General features: G+C 38.2%; 1 protein-coding gene across 1 annotated transcript in view; it reads right to left on the bottom strand.

Moving 5' to 3' along the window:
* Positions 1-6,745: 6,745 nt before the first annotated feature.
* The window catches only part of RGS5 (regulator of G protein signaling 5), a 49,244-nt gene continuing 37,782 nt past the window's right edge, over positions 6,746-18,207 (bottom strand). The window contains exons 4-5 of the mRNA XM_036823105.1: positions 13,539-13,705; positions 6,746-9,569 (exon numbers count right to left, since the gene is read on the bottom strand). Coding sequence (XP_036679000.1) covers positions 9,408-9,569; positions 13,539-13,705 — 329 coding nt within the window. The 3' untranslated portion in view covers positions 6,746-9,407. The remainder of the gene's footprint in view (positions 9,570-13,538; positions 13,706-18,207) is intronic.

Below are 18,207 nucleotides of genomic sequence, written 5' to 3' on the forward strand. Positions count from 1 at the left end.
GTGGGTTGTGGGAAGGATATTTTTTCCTGAGGGCGTAGTTAAAAGCCACAATAATTTCCTTTCATGGCCTGTTCTAGGAACTTGGGAAGAAAGGGGTATCTGGAATTTTTCATGTCCAGACTTCTTCAGAAGTTAAAATACCAGACCTTTGCTTTTCTAACACTTGTCAAAGAAGTGAATTCCTTAACTGTTCCACATAATTTTGCTATCCAATGGGCAGGGACATGTCTTTAGTGAAAACATATCAGAGGAGAGGAATGTCACCCATGTTAGTTAGGTGGAGTCTGATGGGTGTAAAGGAAGTCCCCCAGGGAAGATGATATCTCTGCTCTAATTTTTTAGAAATGTGTAGGTGTTAGCTAGGTGATAAAGAGGGAATGTAGTGAAAAGAACTGCCTCATGCAAGGCCCACAGCGTGAGGAAGCATGGCACATTGGAGTTCTGCAAGATGTCACCTAAGACTGGCGGGTTTAGAGAATTTTGCATATAAGGATTCAGGGTGCTATTCTCTAGGACAGTGGCAAACCAAATTTTAGAGTTAAAACAAATTTTTAAGAGTAAGAGTAATTTTGAGGTCATCCATGTGAGAGTAGATGTAATATCACTGCATATTAATTTAAAATATTTGAAATGACAAGCTAATAAAAATTCAGGAATGTTTTTAAGTGAATTTGTATTTGCTTTTAAAACTTGAATATTTAAAATAGTACATGGGTGTGGAGGTGTTATTCAATCAATGGGTAGTGAACAGTGCATATGTGTCTTTACAACTCTACAAGACTCCCTTTGTACCCTGGGACTGGAACCTATCAAGACCATGGAAACTCATCAAAAGGTTTTAAAGAAAGGAATAGCATGATCAGATAAGTCATGAGAGAAGTAACATGATCAGATAAACACTCTAAGCTGTTGAAGATTTTGTGTTACTCCTCCTAGGCGAATTTACGTTTAAGAAAGAACAATGATAGACAATGCTTAACAAAAGTTGAAAGTTGAAAATGGTAGTTTGAAATTAGTAGTTAAGGAATTTAGCATGAGAACTCTTCAAGTTCTTCAAATCCCAGAAAAGAGTAAAACAATACCTAATAGTTGCTAGAATAATATATAGGATAAAAGACTCTTCTATGTCCATAAATCTTATTATTCAGTGCTGTCAGGGAATGAGGCCATATATAACATATATGGATGATCAGTTTTCCAAAAATAAGGTTACAATTGGCAGACCTCTATTTCCCTCAATCAATGCTATCGTCCCCTCAGTCAAAACACCCTTTCCCTCTGGCTGTCTTCAGGAAAGTCTTAAGAATTAAGCAATGTGTATCATCCTCCTAGATTTAGTCACATTAAAGTATGAATAGCTAATAACTTTCTAACAGGATATTTTACTTTTAATGGTGTAGTTTGTTAAACATGAAGGATATCTAATTGGGAAAATTATTAGAGGGATAGTGGACAGGAGTACACTTTTGAGAAGCACAGTTTTTCTTGGCCATCCCTATCCTACCATTTCTCTAGTATCTTACAATTCTTTGATATCAACTTTCAGAACACCTATTATTATAGATATGTGAATAAGGCATAACTCGAATATTGTTCCAAAGAAAAAATACCACAGAATGGGAATCAGATCATTGGTAAGAAGCATGCTGTTATCCAGACATATAACTTTGGACAAATCATTTCCGCTCAATGGGTCCCAATTTCCTTATCTTTAAAATGAAGACAGGGAAGAATAATTTCTAAGGATGGCAGAGTGGGTTTTTGTGTGTGACTGTGTTGCTGGACTGATCAGGGCAGTTCGGCTGATCTGACTGGCCAGGCAAGTGGGTGCCTCCTTTGCTCCCACGGCCTCAGGTGTTTTCAACCCCCATCCCCCCTAGATGCTGGTATCTCAGCTGAAGAGAACCTTTGCAGAGAGAGGAGGACTGGACTTTCATCCTAGGCATATGAGAGCATTTGTATTGTCTATTCCAGCTCTGACATTTTCTGAATCTGGATTTTTCTTATCACCTGGAAACCGTGCCCCATAGCCATAACAGAAGACGGCGGATAACAGGAATTCTTGAGCTCGTCTTGCAGAACAACAGATAGGGGAACAGCTTGTTAACACCCCTCTGCTTGTAAACTACCTTTCCTGATTAAGCTCACTTAAGGTTAATTTTTCCTTCTTTCTCCACCCACCCCTTTAATTGTATACCTTCTCAGCTTCCCATAACTTCAGGAACTAGGAGTCAGCTCTTGTCCAGTGTGAGCCAGTTAAGGCTGGTTGGGACCACCGATCCTAAAACTGGGCCTGCACAGTTGTCTAAGGAACGGCATTTTGACATCAGAGGGCTGGAAAACTCTAGCCTCAGATCATGCTAAGTGCCTCCATCTTGAACATGCAGACACATGTAAACAAGATGCACCTGTGCAGAACACCGATTACCTCACCTTTTCTCTACATCCAGCCAACTTTCCCCATGTCTAAGACCACCCTGCTTATCCCATAAATATCCCAACCCCCTCACTTTCAGGGAGATAGATCTGAGACTTGTTCTCCCATTTCATCGCTTGGCTGCTTTGAGAATAAACTGTTTCTCTGCCACAAACCTTGGCATGTCAGCATTTGGCTTGCTAAGTGCCAGGCGAACAGACCTGATTCTGTAACAACCCCTGTTCTCGTTGTCAGTAGAAATGTTAGTGAAACTCAAGTAGACATATTATGGCTTTCACTGATAAATTAAAAAGTAGTCAAAATAAATATTCAGTTAAAAGAAATACAGGAATATCCATCTCCATTCATCCGTATTCACTAATGACCCTGGGCTCCAATTCCTACTTATATATCTGTGATGTTCTGTAAGGATTCTACTTAGAAGCCAAGAGGCTTTGGGCTTTCAGTGGCACAATCTGAGGCAAGGCATCTATTTCTCACGGGTCACAGACAGGTCCTTCTAGCGGCAGACAAGGCACCACTTCTTCAAAACATAACTAAGACTTCCAAAGTCACCTGTGGGAGAGCATACCCACCCCTGCCTGTCTGTAACACACTCTGCATCTTCCCAAGGTGGGAGTACTTTGGAAATGTGACCTTATTAACTAAGAGACCCGGCGGCCTGGCCATGAGGCCTGGCTCCCAAGGATTGAGTGAAGACTGCCTCCTCATAAGCTTGGCTTTCTAATACAATTTCCATCCACATTTCAAATTGTTTTTAATGAGTTTAAACATTGAGAAGGTAGAAATTGACTAAAAAGTGGAAAAGCATGGAATTTGGACCAGGAATTTGCTAGATGAAACTAATTTAAATGTAGAATGCACTGAGGCATTGGGAAGCCATCTGAAGAGTTAAGGTATTTGGAAAGTGGTTTGTGAACAAAATAATTTTCAAGATACAGCTGATTTAGAAAATGTAAAATTAGCAAAAGACACTTTGTAGATTGGAGAGCTTGGAGAAGACGGCTTACATCACTAACAGATGATAGAATGGACTCCCACTAGGGCAGGGGTGGATTTAGCCTGTTTTACTCAAATTAGAACCAGTAATCTTAATGTTTGAGGGATCACATGTGGTTCCTTTGGTTGAGTGGATCAACAGGAGTCTGAGAGGCAATCTGACCTGTAAGCTTTATTCTGTCACTGATTCACATAATGACCTCGAGACATCACTTCTTCTCTGTGGGGGAGATAAAAGTGTTAGTGTTCTTTGATCTAATAATGTTTCTTGGTGGAAACTCTCAGAAAATCATCCAAGATAATTCAAATAAAGAGGAGAATAGAATAGATGGTACTGAAATGATTCATAGTGATTGCATCTACATTAAATATACCTAGGCTTCATGGGAACTGTGAATGAGAAGTTAGAAACTGTCACAGGCCAAGCAGACATTCTCTAATCTCTCAATTCCTCTCTCCCATTCTCCCTTCACATGGAATCTCATCATTGGTTCTCTCTGTAAACTGATTCTATTTATGTGTCTTTCTGTATACAAACTTTCCCTTTCATCCAATCCCAACCCCACTAGTTGTATAATCTGAGTCCATTACCTAAACTATCTGAGCACCAAATCTAAGGTCATAGAATTGAGTTGCTTGCAGTGGCACATGGATTTCAGATCTTTCACCAGTGCAGGAAGAGAAAGGAATAACTATACTCACTGAATATTGCAGGATCCAAATGATATAATGTGCTAGTCAATGTTAACAGTGAATACTGCATCAATAAGTTGTTGCCATCTGAATCCAAGGGAAAGTAGTGAACAGAGTGTATGAATATTGGGTACTTTGTATCTCCCTTTCTGAGTTTAGCATGTCAGGCTGTATTACAGTTGATGTTTATTAAGAGAGGGATCCTCCCAATTGATCAAGGGCTCACCTGGTATAAGGAGTGAAGTGAACAACAAGCCTACCTTAAGACAGAGTTTCATATCAAGAATATTCAGGAGTCAAGAAGGACTCATATAAGGTTATTATATAGATATATATTTAATATAATATATGTGATTGTGGATACAGATACATATTTGGTGCTTTATCAAGAAGTATGAGTTACATAGTACACAACATATTGGTTACAAAATTAGAAGATAAACACATTGTTTCTAAATGAAAAACTTATGGGATAAATGCTGACAAATGGATTTCCAAACCTTTCATTTCTACACTTTTCTCTTGGCTGGTCTCCTGAAGATGAGTTGCGAGTTGCAGCATTCTTAAAAAATTTAGTCCCCCCACATTCTAATAACATATGACATGAAAAGAACTTTTGGCAAAAATTATCCAGATTACTTCTCTCCATTGGAAAAATTTTCAGCATTTCACATTGTTTTGTCATGCCTTAGTTTATACATTTTCCTAGATAGGGAGTTAAATGCTTTTAATTGTATTCATTATTAGATAACAGTGGTTAGACTCAACTATTTAAAATGTATCCTCACACAGGGTGAGAAAAGAAATGGAGATATAGGTGTGAGACAGAAAGGAAAATTGTCTCAGGTGAAAAAACAAGAGGCTTATCAAACTGGATATAAATGTTGGTTTTGTAGCTTCTCTACTAGAAATGATTATTATTAAACTGTGAGGTGAGGATAATATTCCAAAGTTCGGTTTTCTGTCTTTTTCCCTTTACTCTCTGCTATGAGTTTCCATTCAAAGCTACAAATGTCTGTGTTGGAAGTCTTGATCTTTTCTGTTCCAGTATGCTGGGGAAAGCCTTTCTTTGGATATCTATTGCTCTGGTCTGCCATATAACCTATTTGAATGAAAATATGTTTAGCACAAGGAGTAGTTGCTAAATTGCTAAAGAGCCTTATCCAAGGCAAGAATTGAACACATTCTTATAGAATGGAGAGCCTGGGAAACCCATACACTGAGATGTATCAAGACATCGTGTCCAGAACCTACAGAGAGTTGCCTGACCCTTGGGTTTGGACATTTGGATGTTAGAAACTGGGTTATCCATGCTTGCTCTCTGGCACATGCAAGCCCACTGGGGAAAGAAAATCCTCCATGTTTCTTCTTTTATCTAATCAAGAATCCCTAGGATATTAAAATGGATTTTCACATCAATCTGCATTGTTAGTCAAGAAAAGCGTTCCTGCAAATCTTGGTGGTGACAGCAAAAACTATTTGATTTTCAATCAAGTGGACCTGCTTTTAAATGTCTCCTAGTGAATGGACTCACTTTGTAGGTCTGGGCACTTACTTCGTTACCACTTCCCATCTCTCCTTTCCCCCCTTTCTTTTCTCATGACCCTATTTCTCTCAAACTTGTTAAATTACCAGGAAACAAGGAAAATGGCCTGCTAGAGGGAATGATTTCAGGGATAAAAATGATTCCTCTGAAATATGATAGCCTTTGAAATGATTCTCAAATTATCAAATTTGTGATGGGACAGATAGCTTGACAAAGCCCTGGGAGGGAATGTTTATTAGTTAACCAATTGATTTACTAATGGTCAAGTTTTTATTGAAACTTCTGGATATCTATTATTCTTTGGGAAATAATAACAAGTCCACCCTGTTGAAAGGGAGTGTATACAGAGAGCACATCAACCAAGCATAACCCATGGCTTTGTAGAGAACAAAAGTAAAAACAATTTCTTTAACAACTTCTTCTCTTTATGCACTAAAAACTGAAATCTGCTTAAAGCATAATTTATACCATAGAGAATTAGAGTACATAGGTGGTATGGGGAGTGGGGCAAAAAATGTTTTCATAAATTTGATTCTATTGATTTGAAAGCAAAGTTACTGAAACATCTCAGTTCTGCATTTCAGAAGGTGTCTATCTAAGAGAAAGAAAATGTGTGTGTGTGTGCATGTGTGCATGTGTGTGTAGGGGGTTGTTCACATGAAAAAGCATTGCTTTAGCAGATGAACATGGAACACGGCCTCCTAATTTACTCTGAGAGTTGATAGTCTGTCTCTCTCTTCTGGTCAAGTTTAGATCCTAATCAGACACCAACCACAAACTATATCAAACCCAGGCAGAAAAACAGGTTATGGTGGTTACCTGACCTACCTACCTAATCTTAGGTTTCTCTCAAGGATGAGAAGCATATACTCCTATTCCCATTGACCACCTCTCTACATCCCAGATCCACTTATGACTGTTACATTTTCACAAGGGAGGAAAATACCAGCACCACAGGGCTCGCTCTTGCATTGAGTTTCAGAGTTTCCCAGGCAATTTACTCAAGGGAGAGTGGGGAGGAAGGGGAGGAGGCAAGGGGAGTGATAAACAGATGTTACACATTTTTTTTCCTGGAAAGATCATCCCAGTTTTCCTAATTTCCCAAAATTTAAAAGAATGTTTATTTTGTGCTACTATAGCAACTTCTAGTAGCTCAGTTTTTTTCCTAAGTTTAAAAACACCAAAGATTTCAAAGAATTTTCTAGGGCAATTTTTATACATTTGCTTTTTCATTTGGGGCTGTGATATTTGTATTCCTTTTAATTTTATTATTTAGAAGAGAGTATGTGTGTGTGTGTGTGTGTGTGTGTGTGTGTGTGTGTGTGTGTGTACTGCTTTAAATTTAAAATCATATTTACATATATATTACATGTCACTGGTTGACTGCAAGGCATTCATGCTTCTTATAGCCTTTACAGCGTTGCCCTCCTGGTGCTTTTCCTGCCCTCTGTCTCCTGGGTTCAGCTTATGAAAAGGTGAAGGTCCTTCTTATCCTTCACTGACAAGTCTACCCACTTACATAGGATGTGCAGTCAATTTGTGAATACAGTCAGTCCGAGTCTTTGTCACATCAACCATCTTGGTGAACTCTGTAATCTCCAGTTAATTCTCTGGGTATTTTCAAACATTTTGTTGTTTCAAATAATATGAATAAAATATTTGAAATATTAATGACATCAAAATTTTTCTTAAAAATGTTTTGGCATTCAAGAAAAAAATAACTCACCTAGATTCTTCAGGTCTTAAATTTTCTAGCTGCATTAGCAAGTAAAGCATTGGTGATTTTATACTGATTTGGGGCAGCACAGACAGATGCTGAGGATGGTTGTGCTGGGAATTCTTGTTGTGAGTTGCTTGTCACTCCTACACGAATAGACATGGTGAGAACTTCTTTTTCATGCTCACAATGTTGATCTGGCCTAGCTGCCGACTGCTTGATGACGGAGTTTCTTTGAAGTGAGCAATACTGACAAATATGAATGAACTCATACCAGACTAGCAAGAGTTGGCAGTAGAGACCCAGTCACTCCGACCCATTTTCAGAGTTTGAAATGGCAAGTATTCAGGAAGGGCACATTAGCCTTTGAAATACCAAAAAAAAAAAAGGAAAACCCAACAAATACAGTCAGTGTTTACTCAAAGAATACAGTCATATAGTTGCTTCACTTTCAATATTCTTAGGAATTAGCTGAATAAATGGGCTACAAACATGTGAAACTAGGAGTGTGTGAAAGAAAAAAAGAAACAAAAGGAGTAAATACAAGACTAAACAATGTAGTCTTCTACTTAAACATTTCAGATTTTTATTAATCCTTTAAAAATTACTTGTTTAGTTAACTCAGTGTCCTCACCTTGGTTATACTCATACATAGTTTGACTCTCTTTATTACTAGATTAAGTAAATCATTGCTTAATCAAATCTACTAAAGATAAGAAAAAAATTCTAGCGAGACTTATAATAATGAAATACAGAATTAAAAGTTTAAACCTACTAAAAAAATACCATGGCTTATCAATTGGCTGTGTGTAAGGCATGTTAGGGGTATAAATGTGCATTTTGACTATAAATACAATTCATTAATGCAGCGAGCAAAATAGGGAGGGAAGTGAGGGGTTGCTAAAAGATCAGATTATTTTGCAAAATGCAGGGTACTTTAAAATTCTATCTCACTTAGAACGTCTCTGCATTTAGTCAAATTAAGTTTTCCAAAGATAATTTGGTGTTTTAAAGATAATCGTCACTTAGTAAACAAACTGATGGCATCATAGGACAACTAATCATTTTAGGCTTGACAAGGTTTTTCCATCTTAGTGTACAGCCCTCTTGATATTGAGGTGGGAGACCACTGCAATGAGTAGCAACTGTTTTATATGATTGGAGTCAGAAATTTTGGAATTTTATACTCACAAGAATTTTAACTAATTTGAAAATTGAAACTTTGTGCCTATATACTAGAGGCATAGATACATTTATAAAGTAGTCCCTTGTCAATCTCAGGTCATTGATTTAATACAGAATTTGATAACTTTATGCATGGGAAGGGATGAGGGAAGTATAGGGAAAGAAGCTATATGGGTGGTGTTCAGATCGATTTTATATAAACACAGCATATTTATGTATCTATATCTCTTGTTTATAATCTCTAGCTAACACAAAGATGCTCTCAGAAGAAGATCAGTATTTTTTAACAATGTATTTGCTTAAAAAATCCAATAGTGGCTGCCTCATAAAATTCTTAGCAACTTTTACTAACCAAGTTCAGAAATAATGAGAGGGGTGACCCCCTCATGGATCAGAATTTTTTAAAAAATGAGATCAATTAGTCTCAGTTGAAACTGGTCTTTCCACATCCACATTCTTTTTCATACCAATTTAGGCGGAGATCCATTACCTAAACCAAATGGACCTACATTCAATGATATCATATTCTTGTCTTATATTTCCTTTGATAGATTTTTTTCTGTCGTTCTGATTGAGTTTCACAACAACATACAAGAGTAGAGCTTAATTAAGAATGGGGGCAGGAAGAGGAAATTGGAAAAGGAAGGCATTTGGGCAATAGATAAACATCCAAAACAATGTGGGCAAAGGAGGAAGCAACACTCCCTGGGGTTTTCTGTTTGAGAGTCTTTGAGCAAGCTGCTATAGGAAAATATGTGGGTTGCTGGAAAGTGCAGGGTTATTGTGGAGGAAATAACTCTCAGGATGATTCTCACAGACCAACTACATTGCTACTTGATGAACTCCTGATAAAACCCAGAGCGCACAAAGCGAGGCAGTGAATCCTTTTCCATCAGGGCATGGATTCTCTTCTGGGCCACATCAAAGCTGCTTGGGGAAGGTTCCTCCAGGTTCTTCACTGTGATGTCCTTCGTGAAATGATCAATATTCACCTGTGAGACAGGAAACAGGGTCACTGAGTCAGCCAGGTTGTGGGATTTGAGGAGGGATTGGGAGAGAAGTGGAATTTCTCACCAGTATAACACATGAGGGGAAGAGAGTCATAGAAAGTGAGAAATATCATTTCTATTTTATACGCAGTGGGGTAAGGCAACTGGTGCTTCAACAAATGCATGACTCAGATTAAGATCAACCAGTTTTAGACATCCACTGTTAGAAACAAGCAGCCAACACATGCAGACCTCATATAATCCTCACAATAACCCTAAGAATGAGTCTTTCCTTTTGTAGGGGAAAGATAGATAGATAGATAGATAGATAGATGATAGATAGATAGATAGAGAGAGAGAGAGAGAGACTTCTTCAAGATCACAGAACTAATAAATGTATTTGAATGCAGAGACTCTGAATTTGAATCCAAGTATCCTGATGCCTAATCCCACAATTCTCCTACCACAGCATTTGGTTTCACACCTAGTGGGGAGAATGAAGAGAGAGAAAGAACTTCTGACCAGGGATCCAAGACCTTTTGCATGGTTCTCGAAGAATAAAGAAACTTGGTCTTTTCCTGAAACTAAGTGGGAAACAATGGTTCTAGCACAATAATCACAATAGCAGCTAATACTTACTGAGGGTGGAGAACTTAACTTTTACAGGCACTGTGCTATGAACTCATTGAATCTTACAACTCTAGGAGGTAATACTGACACCTACATTTTACACCCGAAGAGCAGGAATGTTAAGTGACTTGCCCAAGATCATAAGTGCTAGAGAGAAGACTCAAAAGCCCAGCAATGTTGCTTTTACCCAGTAGACTGCAGTGTTGGAAGGCATTATGGCGTATTTGTCCTGAATGCAGGGCTACTACATCGAGCCACTCCCAGGGACACCATTCATGTTAGGGTCCGTGTAAATGGTCCCCTGGAGTTGTACAGTGTACAGCCTGCCTGGGCTTGTCTGAGTATGATTTGAGAGAAATCACTGTACATCACGTTGTATGTTTCAATGACTCTTAAGGTGTCTGCATGTAAAAGAGAAAGAAACAAATCAACCAATAATTCTGAATTGGAACATGAGAAAAATGTTTTAGGTCTCTCCTGGGCTGCTAGAAGTTCTTGATACTGAGAAAAGCTATTTGGGCTCAGAGAATTATGAAGCACCTTTAGGTCAGAGTCAGGGACAAACACATGATTGGGAGTACCAGGCCAGAACAGACAGGAGTGACTGTGACTGAAGGTCCAGGATGAAGTGAGTTGAGGCTATGACATGTTTTCCACAGGTGAGAGGGGCCTGTGTGCTTTATGCAGGAATGGCAGAAGACTATGCAGGCAGCACTGGAAACAGCCTCAGAGGTGAGGTAGTCTGACTCCTGCCTTCACGGCTGAAGACTCCGAGACCCAGAGAGGTCGTTACATGCCCACAAACAGCTAGTGAGGGACAGAGGTGAGGCTATCACGTATATTTCTCTATTCTCAGTCTGTTATTCTTCCCGCCACACAAAAGCAATGTTTCTTCCTTCTTTTAAATATATACTGAACTAAGTGGGCAGCCTTACTCAAATAGTTGCATTTCTAAAAATTATAAAATTATCTCCTAATCCTATTTTTTAAAGAAGTGATGTATTTAAAACTCTCTAACACATTGTACACACCAGCAAAAACAGCTATTTATCTTATTATTTTTATGTGCATGGGCTCCTCTAATGAATCATTTTGATATATACTCATCTGTTTACTAGAGAGCCAAGAAAATATTTTTCATTAATTTAAAATATGGACAGTTGACAATTTGCAATATACGAGTTTTCTACTTATTGAACTATGCAGGGTCACTTCTCTTTTTTTAATCTTAGTTCCAATTTTTTTACAACTGTATCTCTCCTTCAGTTCTTTATCTTAAAGAACTGAGGTGAATATTCAGAGAAAGAAAATTTAGATTACTATTTGCCTGGGTAAATTTGTTTTATAGGTCAATCTGCTGGTCATCCAAATGAAATAGTAAATTTTGGGGTCAAAATACAAGATTTGGAGAATTTTAAAAATAACAGCTACAATTTATTAAACATCCTCTAGGTACACATACATATATGTGAGATGATTACAGTTAAAGGAACTGAGAATTAGAGAGCTTTAGTGAGAAACTTGCCCAAAGTTACACATTGAGAAAGGTCTGGGTTGGGACATCTGCACCCATTCATCTCACAAATATCACTGAATGCTTATTACGTGTCAGAGCAGGATTCACATTCTCTCTGATGCCCAGCTCAGAGACTGGAGGCCAAGGCTATTTTAATTTGAGCTCACAGGTCCTCATAATGAGGACCACCATTTGTGTGTTCTAGTAACTCAGCCAGGGTTTTGTTTATTTTGAAACTTCATTTTTAATGTTTCATATTTTCATGATAACCACCAATGTTCTAATAAGGAACCTCGAGAACAATGTTTTCCTGGAGCTCAAAGCAATAGTCCATATGGATCTCCACGATGTGCAGATATTGCAACAAATCCTAGACTTCTGTAAAGAGGAATGATGTTGGTGGGAAGATAGGCTGGAAATGGGGGATCAGTTGAAGTCAGGAAATGGGTGTCAAATTTAATACTAATCTCCTTGGTAACGTCACAAATAGAGATTCCATGTGGATAGAAGAATAATGTCCCAGCACAAAAGGCATCAGAAGTAGGGGAAGCTAACATATATGCATAGGGTGGGAGCCTGAGGGGTAGAAGAGGAGATCTGGATAGGATTCCACAGCAAGACTAAGCCCAGTTCCATCTTAGGACTCTCACTTTCTCCACCTTGACCCATGGTGCTCTATACTCTCATGTCCTAGACCTCCACCTCCTGTGTCATGGAGGGAGCTCATCTGTTGGTATTAGGTATACAATTTGTCCATCCATTCAAACATATTTATCTTTCAAAAAGGATCAGTGATGAGTAATGCATTACCAAAGGAATAAATATCAAATGGTGGGACCTCAAGAGTCTAGAGCACCTGTGAGAGAAAAAGGATATTGGGAATTTTCCCCTCTCAAATAATCTTAAGTTAATTACTGCCTACCTAGAGGGTTTGCTCAGATCACCCCTGTGATTGACCCCAAATCTTGATGAAATGTTTGATTTCCAGATTGGATTGTGGGGTGCAATGTGAAATTAGTGACCTGACCAAAACATGATGAACAGGTCTTGCTGAGGCCATCCTGAATTCCACAGAAAGCTTTTTCAATTCAGTTTCATGAACAGCAAAGGGCAGATAAACTACCCCAAATCCTCTTTGAAATCAACACACATCTTGTCTTTAGCAGTCAGTTAACGGTATATTGTCTTCTGACATCTCTAGCACTATTATCTTGTAATCATTTGATTTTTGTAAGTAGAAACCCTGTTTCCCCCAACTAGAGTGTAAATGGAAAAGGCCTGGGGGAAACAACGGGATGGGGGAGAATAGAAGGGAAAAGAGAGAGTTTTCATAAAAAAAGAAAGGGAAGGGAGGAGAAGGGGAAGAGGAATAGAGAAGAAATTAAGTGGTAGAAACATTTAGTAAGCATTAATTAGTTCAAATGCTGAGATATATATTTTCACGTCTGCTCTTTAATTTCATCCTCACAACAATCCTGCAAAAATAGTCTTCATTACCCTCATTTTCCCAAAGAAAGAAGTTAAGTTCAGACAGACTCAATAATTTATCTACGATCATACAACTAGTATCATTCTGACTTGGGATTACATCCTACTGAAAAGAGACCCATGATTGCTTAGAAAGTGGCCTAAACAGAGTTCAAGTTCGTACCTGCTCTACTGTATTGCTCTGCCTTTGCACTCAGTAGGTGCTTATGAAAGGTGGCCCACTCTCAAATAGGAATAGCCTGTAGCTGCAAAGTGTACTGCAGTTGGAAATCCTTCCTGGGAAGTTGTTGAGCTGACCCCCACTGACCACACCCACCCACCTTCCCATCAGGACCAACCTCTTTAGGAGCCTCCGCTTGGATGAATTCTTCATAAATTTTCTTTGCCTTCTCAGCCATCTTGACAGGGGACTTGATCTTCTTGTAATCCTCACAGGCCATCCAGAACTCAAGGTTTTCCTCACTAAATTCAGACTTCAGGAAACTTTTGAAACTGGCAAGTCCGTCTAACAAGGAAAAAGGTTATTCGAGGAAATGTATTCACCCTATCTATCTATCATCTATCTATCTATCTAACACTATATCCCACGTTGTAGCCTAGGTTTATTTACTGTATATTCCTGTCATTTATGCCATAACCTTACAAAAGTTAACTCATTTGCTCCTCATTACACATCTATTTTACAAATGAAGTCAGAGAGATCAAGTAACTTGCCCTTAGTTAACCATCTGGTAAGTGGCAGAGCTGGGATTCAAATCCAGACAGTCTATATTTAGGTGATGAAGGTTTACCTGTATACAACATCGAGGGACACTGTGAACACTAATGCCATTCTGGATACTTATCAATTACCAAAAAGAAAAAAATACATTTAAAACTTGATTTGGTAGTGTAAGTAACATTAATGTTGATTCTCGTGTATGAACTACTTACAGTCTTTTTTTTTTCTACAGATGATTTTTGAGCAAATATCATGTTCTGGGAATTATGGTAAGTAAAATAGACATGGTTCCGGCCCTAATGAAGTTTATAGATCCTGGGGGAGGTAAAAGAGAAAATGAAGAAACACACACAAATAAATGTACACAACAAAAGAAAACCATACGAAAGATAGTAAGAGTAACAAAAGGGGTCCTAACCTCGTTTTAGGTTTAGGGAAAGCCTCCATGAGAAAGTGACATTCCATTTGAGACCTGAAGGAGGAGTGGGAAGGGGCCCGATGAAGTCACCACTTGCAGAGTAGTTACTATGCCCATCAATTATACATCAGTCTATAAACATATTAAATTCAGTACAATTATTATAACTACTGTGATTCTGTTTTCAGTGCACTGTTGCTCATATAGAATATATTTCAGCTTATAATTTAAATATATATATATCTATATATGAATATCTATCTATCTATCTATCTATCTATCTATCTATCTATCTATCTATCTATTAGAGATTCTTGGGCCTGATCCTTTTGTTTTCTTTTTCTTTCCTACCCCTCCAGCTCTAACCTCCAAAGTGGTAGATAAGTAGAAGGCAAGGTCTGGATTTAGGAAGACACTGGAGAGGAACAAAGGAAAAATCACTCTATATCGTCAATATTTTCTTCCTTTTAAAGCCGACTCTTTCTCTCTCTCTCTCTCTCTCTATATATATATATATACATATACACATATGCTTTTTTTAAACCCAAATTCTAACAAATGCATATGTACTGAGAGAGAATCCATGTCCATTTACTATGTAGGGAAAGTAGATTTCTAAAGGAAGGAGAGAAAATTCTAGTTTTCCACAGACTGTATCACAATTACAGGCATACCTGGCATGTCATCTGCCTCTCAGGACAGAAGGTTGGACTGACTGTAACCAGTACATCAGGGTCCACTTTTCTAACTTGTTCTCCATCAGGAGACACTTCTGCAATTCATTAGTTTTACTTGCAGACATATTCATGTACTGAATTCATTTCCTTTGTCCTAATTTCTATCTATTTCCTTTCCCCTTGAGTATTTCTCCCTACTCCTTTTTATGGACTCTAAATTTTCATTCATTAGTCATTGCTTAATACATCGATTTCATACAATATGCACAAAATGTGATGATTAAGCCTGAAATATATGGTTGTTTTTTTTCAATTTTCCTTCTGTGCATTTTTATTGTCTTCATACCCCTTACAGTTCCCTGAAACTGTATTCAGTTCTAAAGAAACAGAATGGCTAAGTTATAATTAATTGGATTAGGGTCACCAGTGATTCTGAATACAAACAAGACACTTTGCATTTTAATCCCCTCTCCCTGTACTTAACCTAAAAACATTTTTTATTGATCAACACCTAAAAATACATTGGGAAGTGATGGTAGGTATGATAAACAGTTTTCTCTAGAAACCCAGCTAGAAGAATTACTTTGAAACCACTTGATAATGTTTACCTGGATAACATCAGATGTATTTTCCCTCTCTCCCTGCCCGTATTTCCCACCATATTTCCGGCACTATTTGTTATCATTTAGTGGCACGGGAGTCAATGGTACATGCTGAAAGAAGAAATAACCTCCGAATTCTCTCTCTATCATTCTTAAAGTTTTCATTGTTTCTTAAACAAAAGGTGTCAGGTAGTCTTTGTTGAAATGAGAAAATTCCCAGGCACTTTCTAGCTACCGGGAAATGATGATAGGAATGAAGTCTTATGAGCGCCCACACAATCAGGTCTAAGATTGTAGACAAAGCAATAACTTCACAGAATAAGTCTGGCCAATTTATTCTCATTAGCCCCATGTCCCCACAACATGGTGATTCAGGCACTCTGAATCACCCTCTCCACATCTTTGAAAAAGGTAGAGATAAAATTCTAGTCCTCAGAAACATTTATGGCCTGAGGATACATTCCAGGATTCCACAGCAACGTTAACATTTACCATATATTTACCAAGTCGTCCTATCCAGAAAATGCACTTGGAAAATAACTTTCCAGTGTATTGAGTCCATTTCCTGGGTACTGGTTTCATCATTCTCTTGAATCCCATGATGTTATCTCAAGGCTTTTTGTCAATGTACGCACTCTCAATCAAGACTCATAAAGTGGATTTATTATTTATTTATTGGTCTGGGAGATGTTTAAAGCTATTCTTTCTCTCATCTGGATTTTGAGGATTCTCTAGAGGGTCTCTTCCTAGGACCCTCTAACACCACTCCCCAGATGATTTCTCCTCCTTAACCTCTGGTTTTCTACTGGTCCATTCCTCAGAGACCCTGAGGAATTCCCATTACCCCTGAGGAAGTCCTCTTGGGTCAGAGTCAAATCTACTCTAGACCAAAGTCTCTATTCTGCGAGGAACACACATGTCTTCTTTGTCTCACACTATTCCCCTGCCCACTCCACACCCCAGTAGAGCCCTCAGTACACAGCCCTGAAAAATCCCTACATTATTCCTTGCTGAGCCCTCACAGAGCCTCAAAATACCATTCCACACACATCTTCGGGCATCCTTTTCCTAAGAAGTAGATGAAACCCACCTGATCTTCTGGTCTGGTGGGAACACTCTGGGTTGTGACCCACATTATAATCCCAGAGCTGGCCCTAATGAGTGATGTCACTTTTGACATCCCTGTAAAATAAAATAACAACCCTGCCAAAGAATAAAATGAAACCACCTATAAAACCACTTTAAAAATAAAAAGAATATAAGACAAATCCAAATCCAACTGGTATAAAGGAAAAAAATACTGAAAAGTAGATTAGCACAAATCTCTTCTCCTAGAGGAAAACAGTGAAACATTACTGATAGTTGATAAATATCATTACATAGTTTATTTTCAAAGCGTGGACTCTAGAGTTCAGATTGCCTGGAGGTTGATCCTTACACACCACACTACTACAGTAACTTGGGCAAGTAATCTAACCTCTCCAAGCCTCAGTTGCCACATCTGGTAAGTGGGGTACTAATGGAAACTACCTGACAGGGTTGTTATAAGGGTTAAATAATTCATGGAAAGCTCTTACATGATGTTGAATATAATGATAGCTCAATAAATGCTGACTTTCATCATTATTATTCATGCCCAATTTAAAAGTAATCTTTATCACCATTCAAAACCCAACTCAAATGTTGCCTCATACACAAGGTAGACTTTACCCAGTACCTTCAACTTGCTGTTGAGGATTTTTATCATCATAAGAGGAGAGATCACTTTCTCATTTTTTGTTGGGATTATTTGCTTCTATGGCTATCTTTCCCAGGAGGCTGTTGATGATTTGAGTTCAAGGTTTGAGTTTCATTTATCTTTGCCCTTCTTTTGAAAGCATCCCACCTCCTAGTCTAAATCTGTGGGCCTAACATTTAATAGAGGTTCAAACTGAATAAAATAAGACCCATTGAGACAAAAGTTTCCTCCCAAGTCTCAAAACTGAAGAACACAAACATTAAGGAAAAATAAAATGACTGATTTTGCTATTGCTGTAGTATTTTATTTCATGGGCAAGTTACCTAAGCTCTCTAGGTCTCAGTTCCCTTTTCTGAAAAAATACGGATTGTTTTTGTACGTAAGTCCTAAAATTATTGAAATCGTTAGATAAACTAATAAATGCAAAGTGCATAGGACAGTGCCTGGCACATGGTGAATAATAAATGTAAGCTATTGCTTTTATTATTATAATTGTTGCTTTAAAGGGAATTGTGGCTACCAGTGAGTAAGATGATGATAAATATTAGCCAGAAAAGAGAAGGGAGAAAATTGGAAACAAAAGAAGAGAAGCAGAAGGAGAATGCAAAGACGGAAACAAAAGGAGGAGCCAGGAGCCAGGCTATTCCATTCCCCATGCAAGAGTCCAAATCTCAAGAGGGTCTCAAGGAAATGTTCTGACATTTTGAACCTCCTGGGGCAAAAAGATTCACATAAAAACTTTGCTACTACTGGGTTGTGTTTCATTCTTCATCTGCTCTTAAAGACAGTCATGTGGAAGAGTTTAATGTCACTGTCTTATTTAAACTCCCACGTGCAATCTGTTTTTGTGT

Source organism: Balaenoptera musculus, chromosome 1 (genome assembly GCF_009873245.2).
Source record: "Balaenoptera musculus isolate JJ_BM4_2016_0621 chromosome 1, mBalMus1.pri.v3, whole genome shotgun sequence".
Classification (NCBI taxonomy): Eukaryota; Metazoa; Chordata; class Mammalia; order Artiodactyla; family Balaenopteridae; genus Balaenoptera; species Balaenoptera musculus.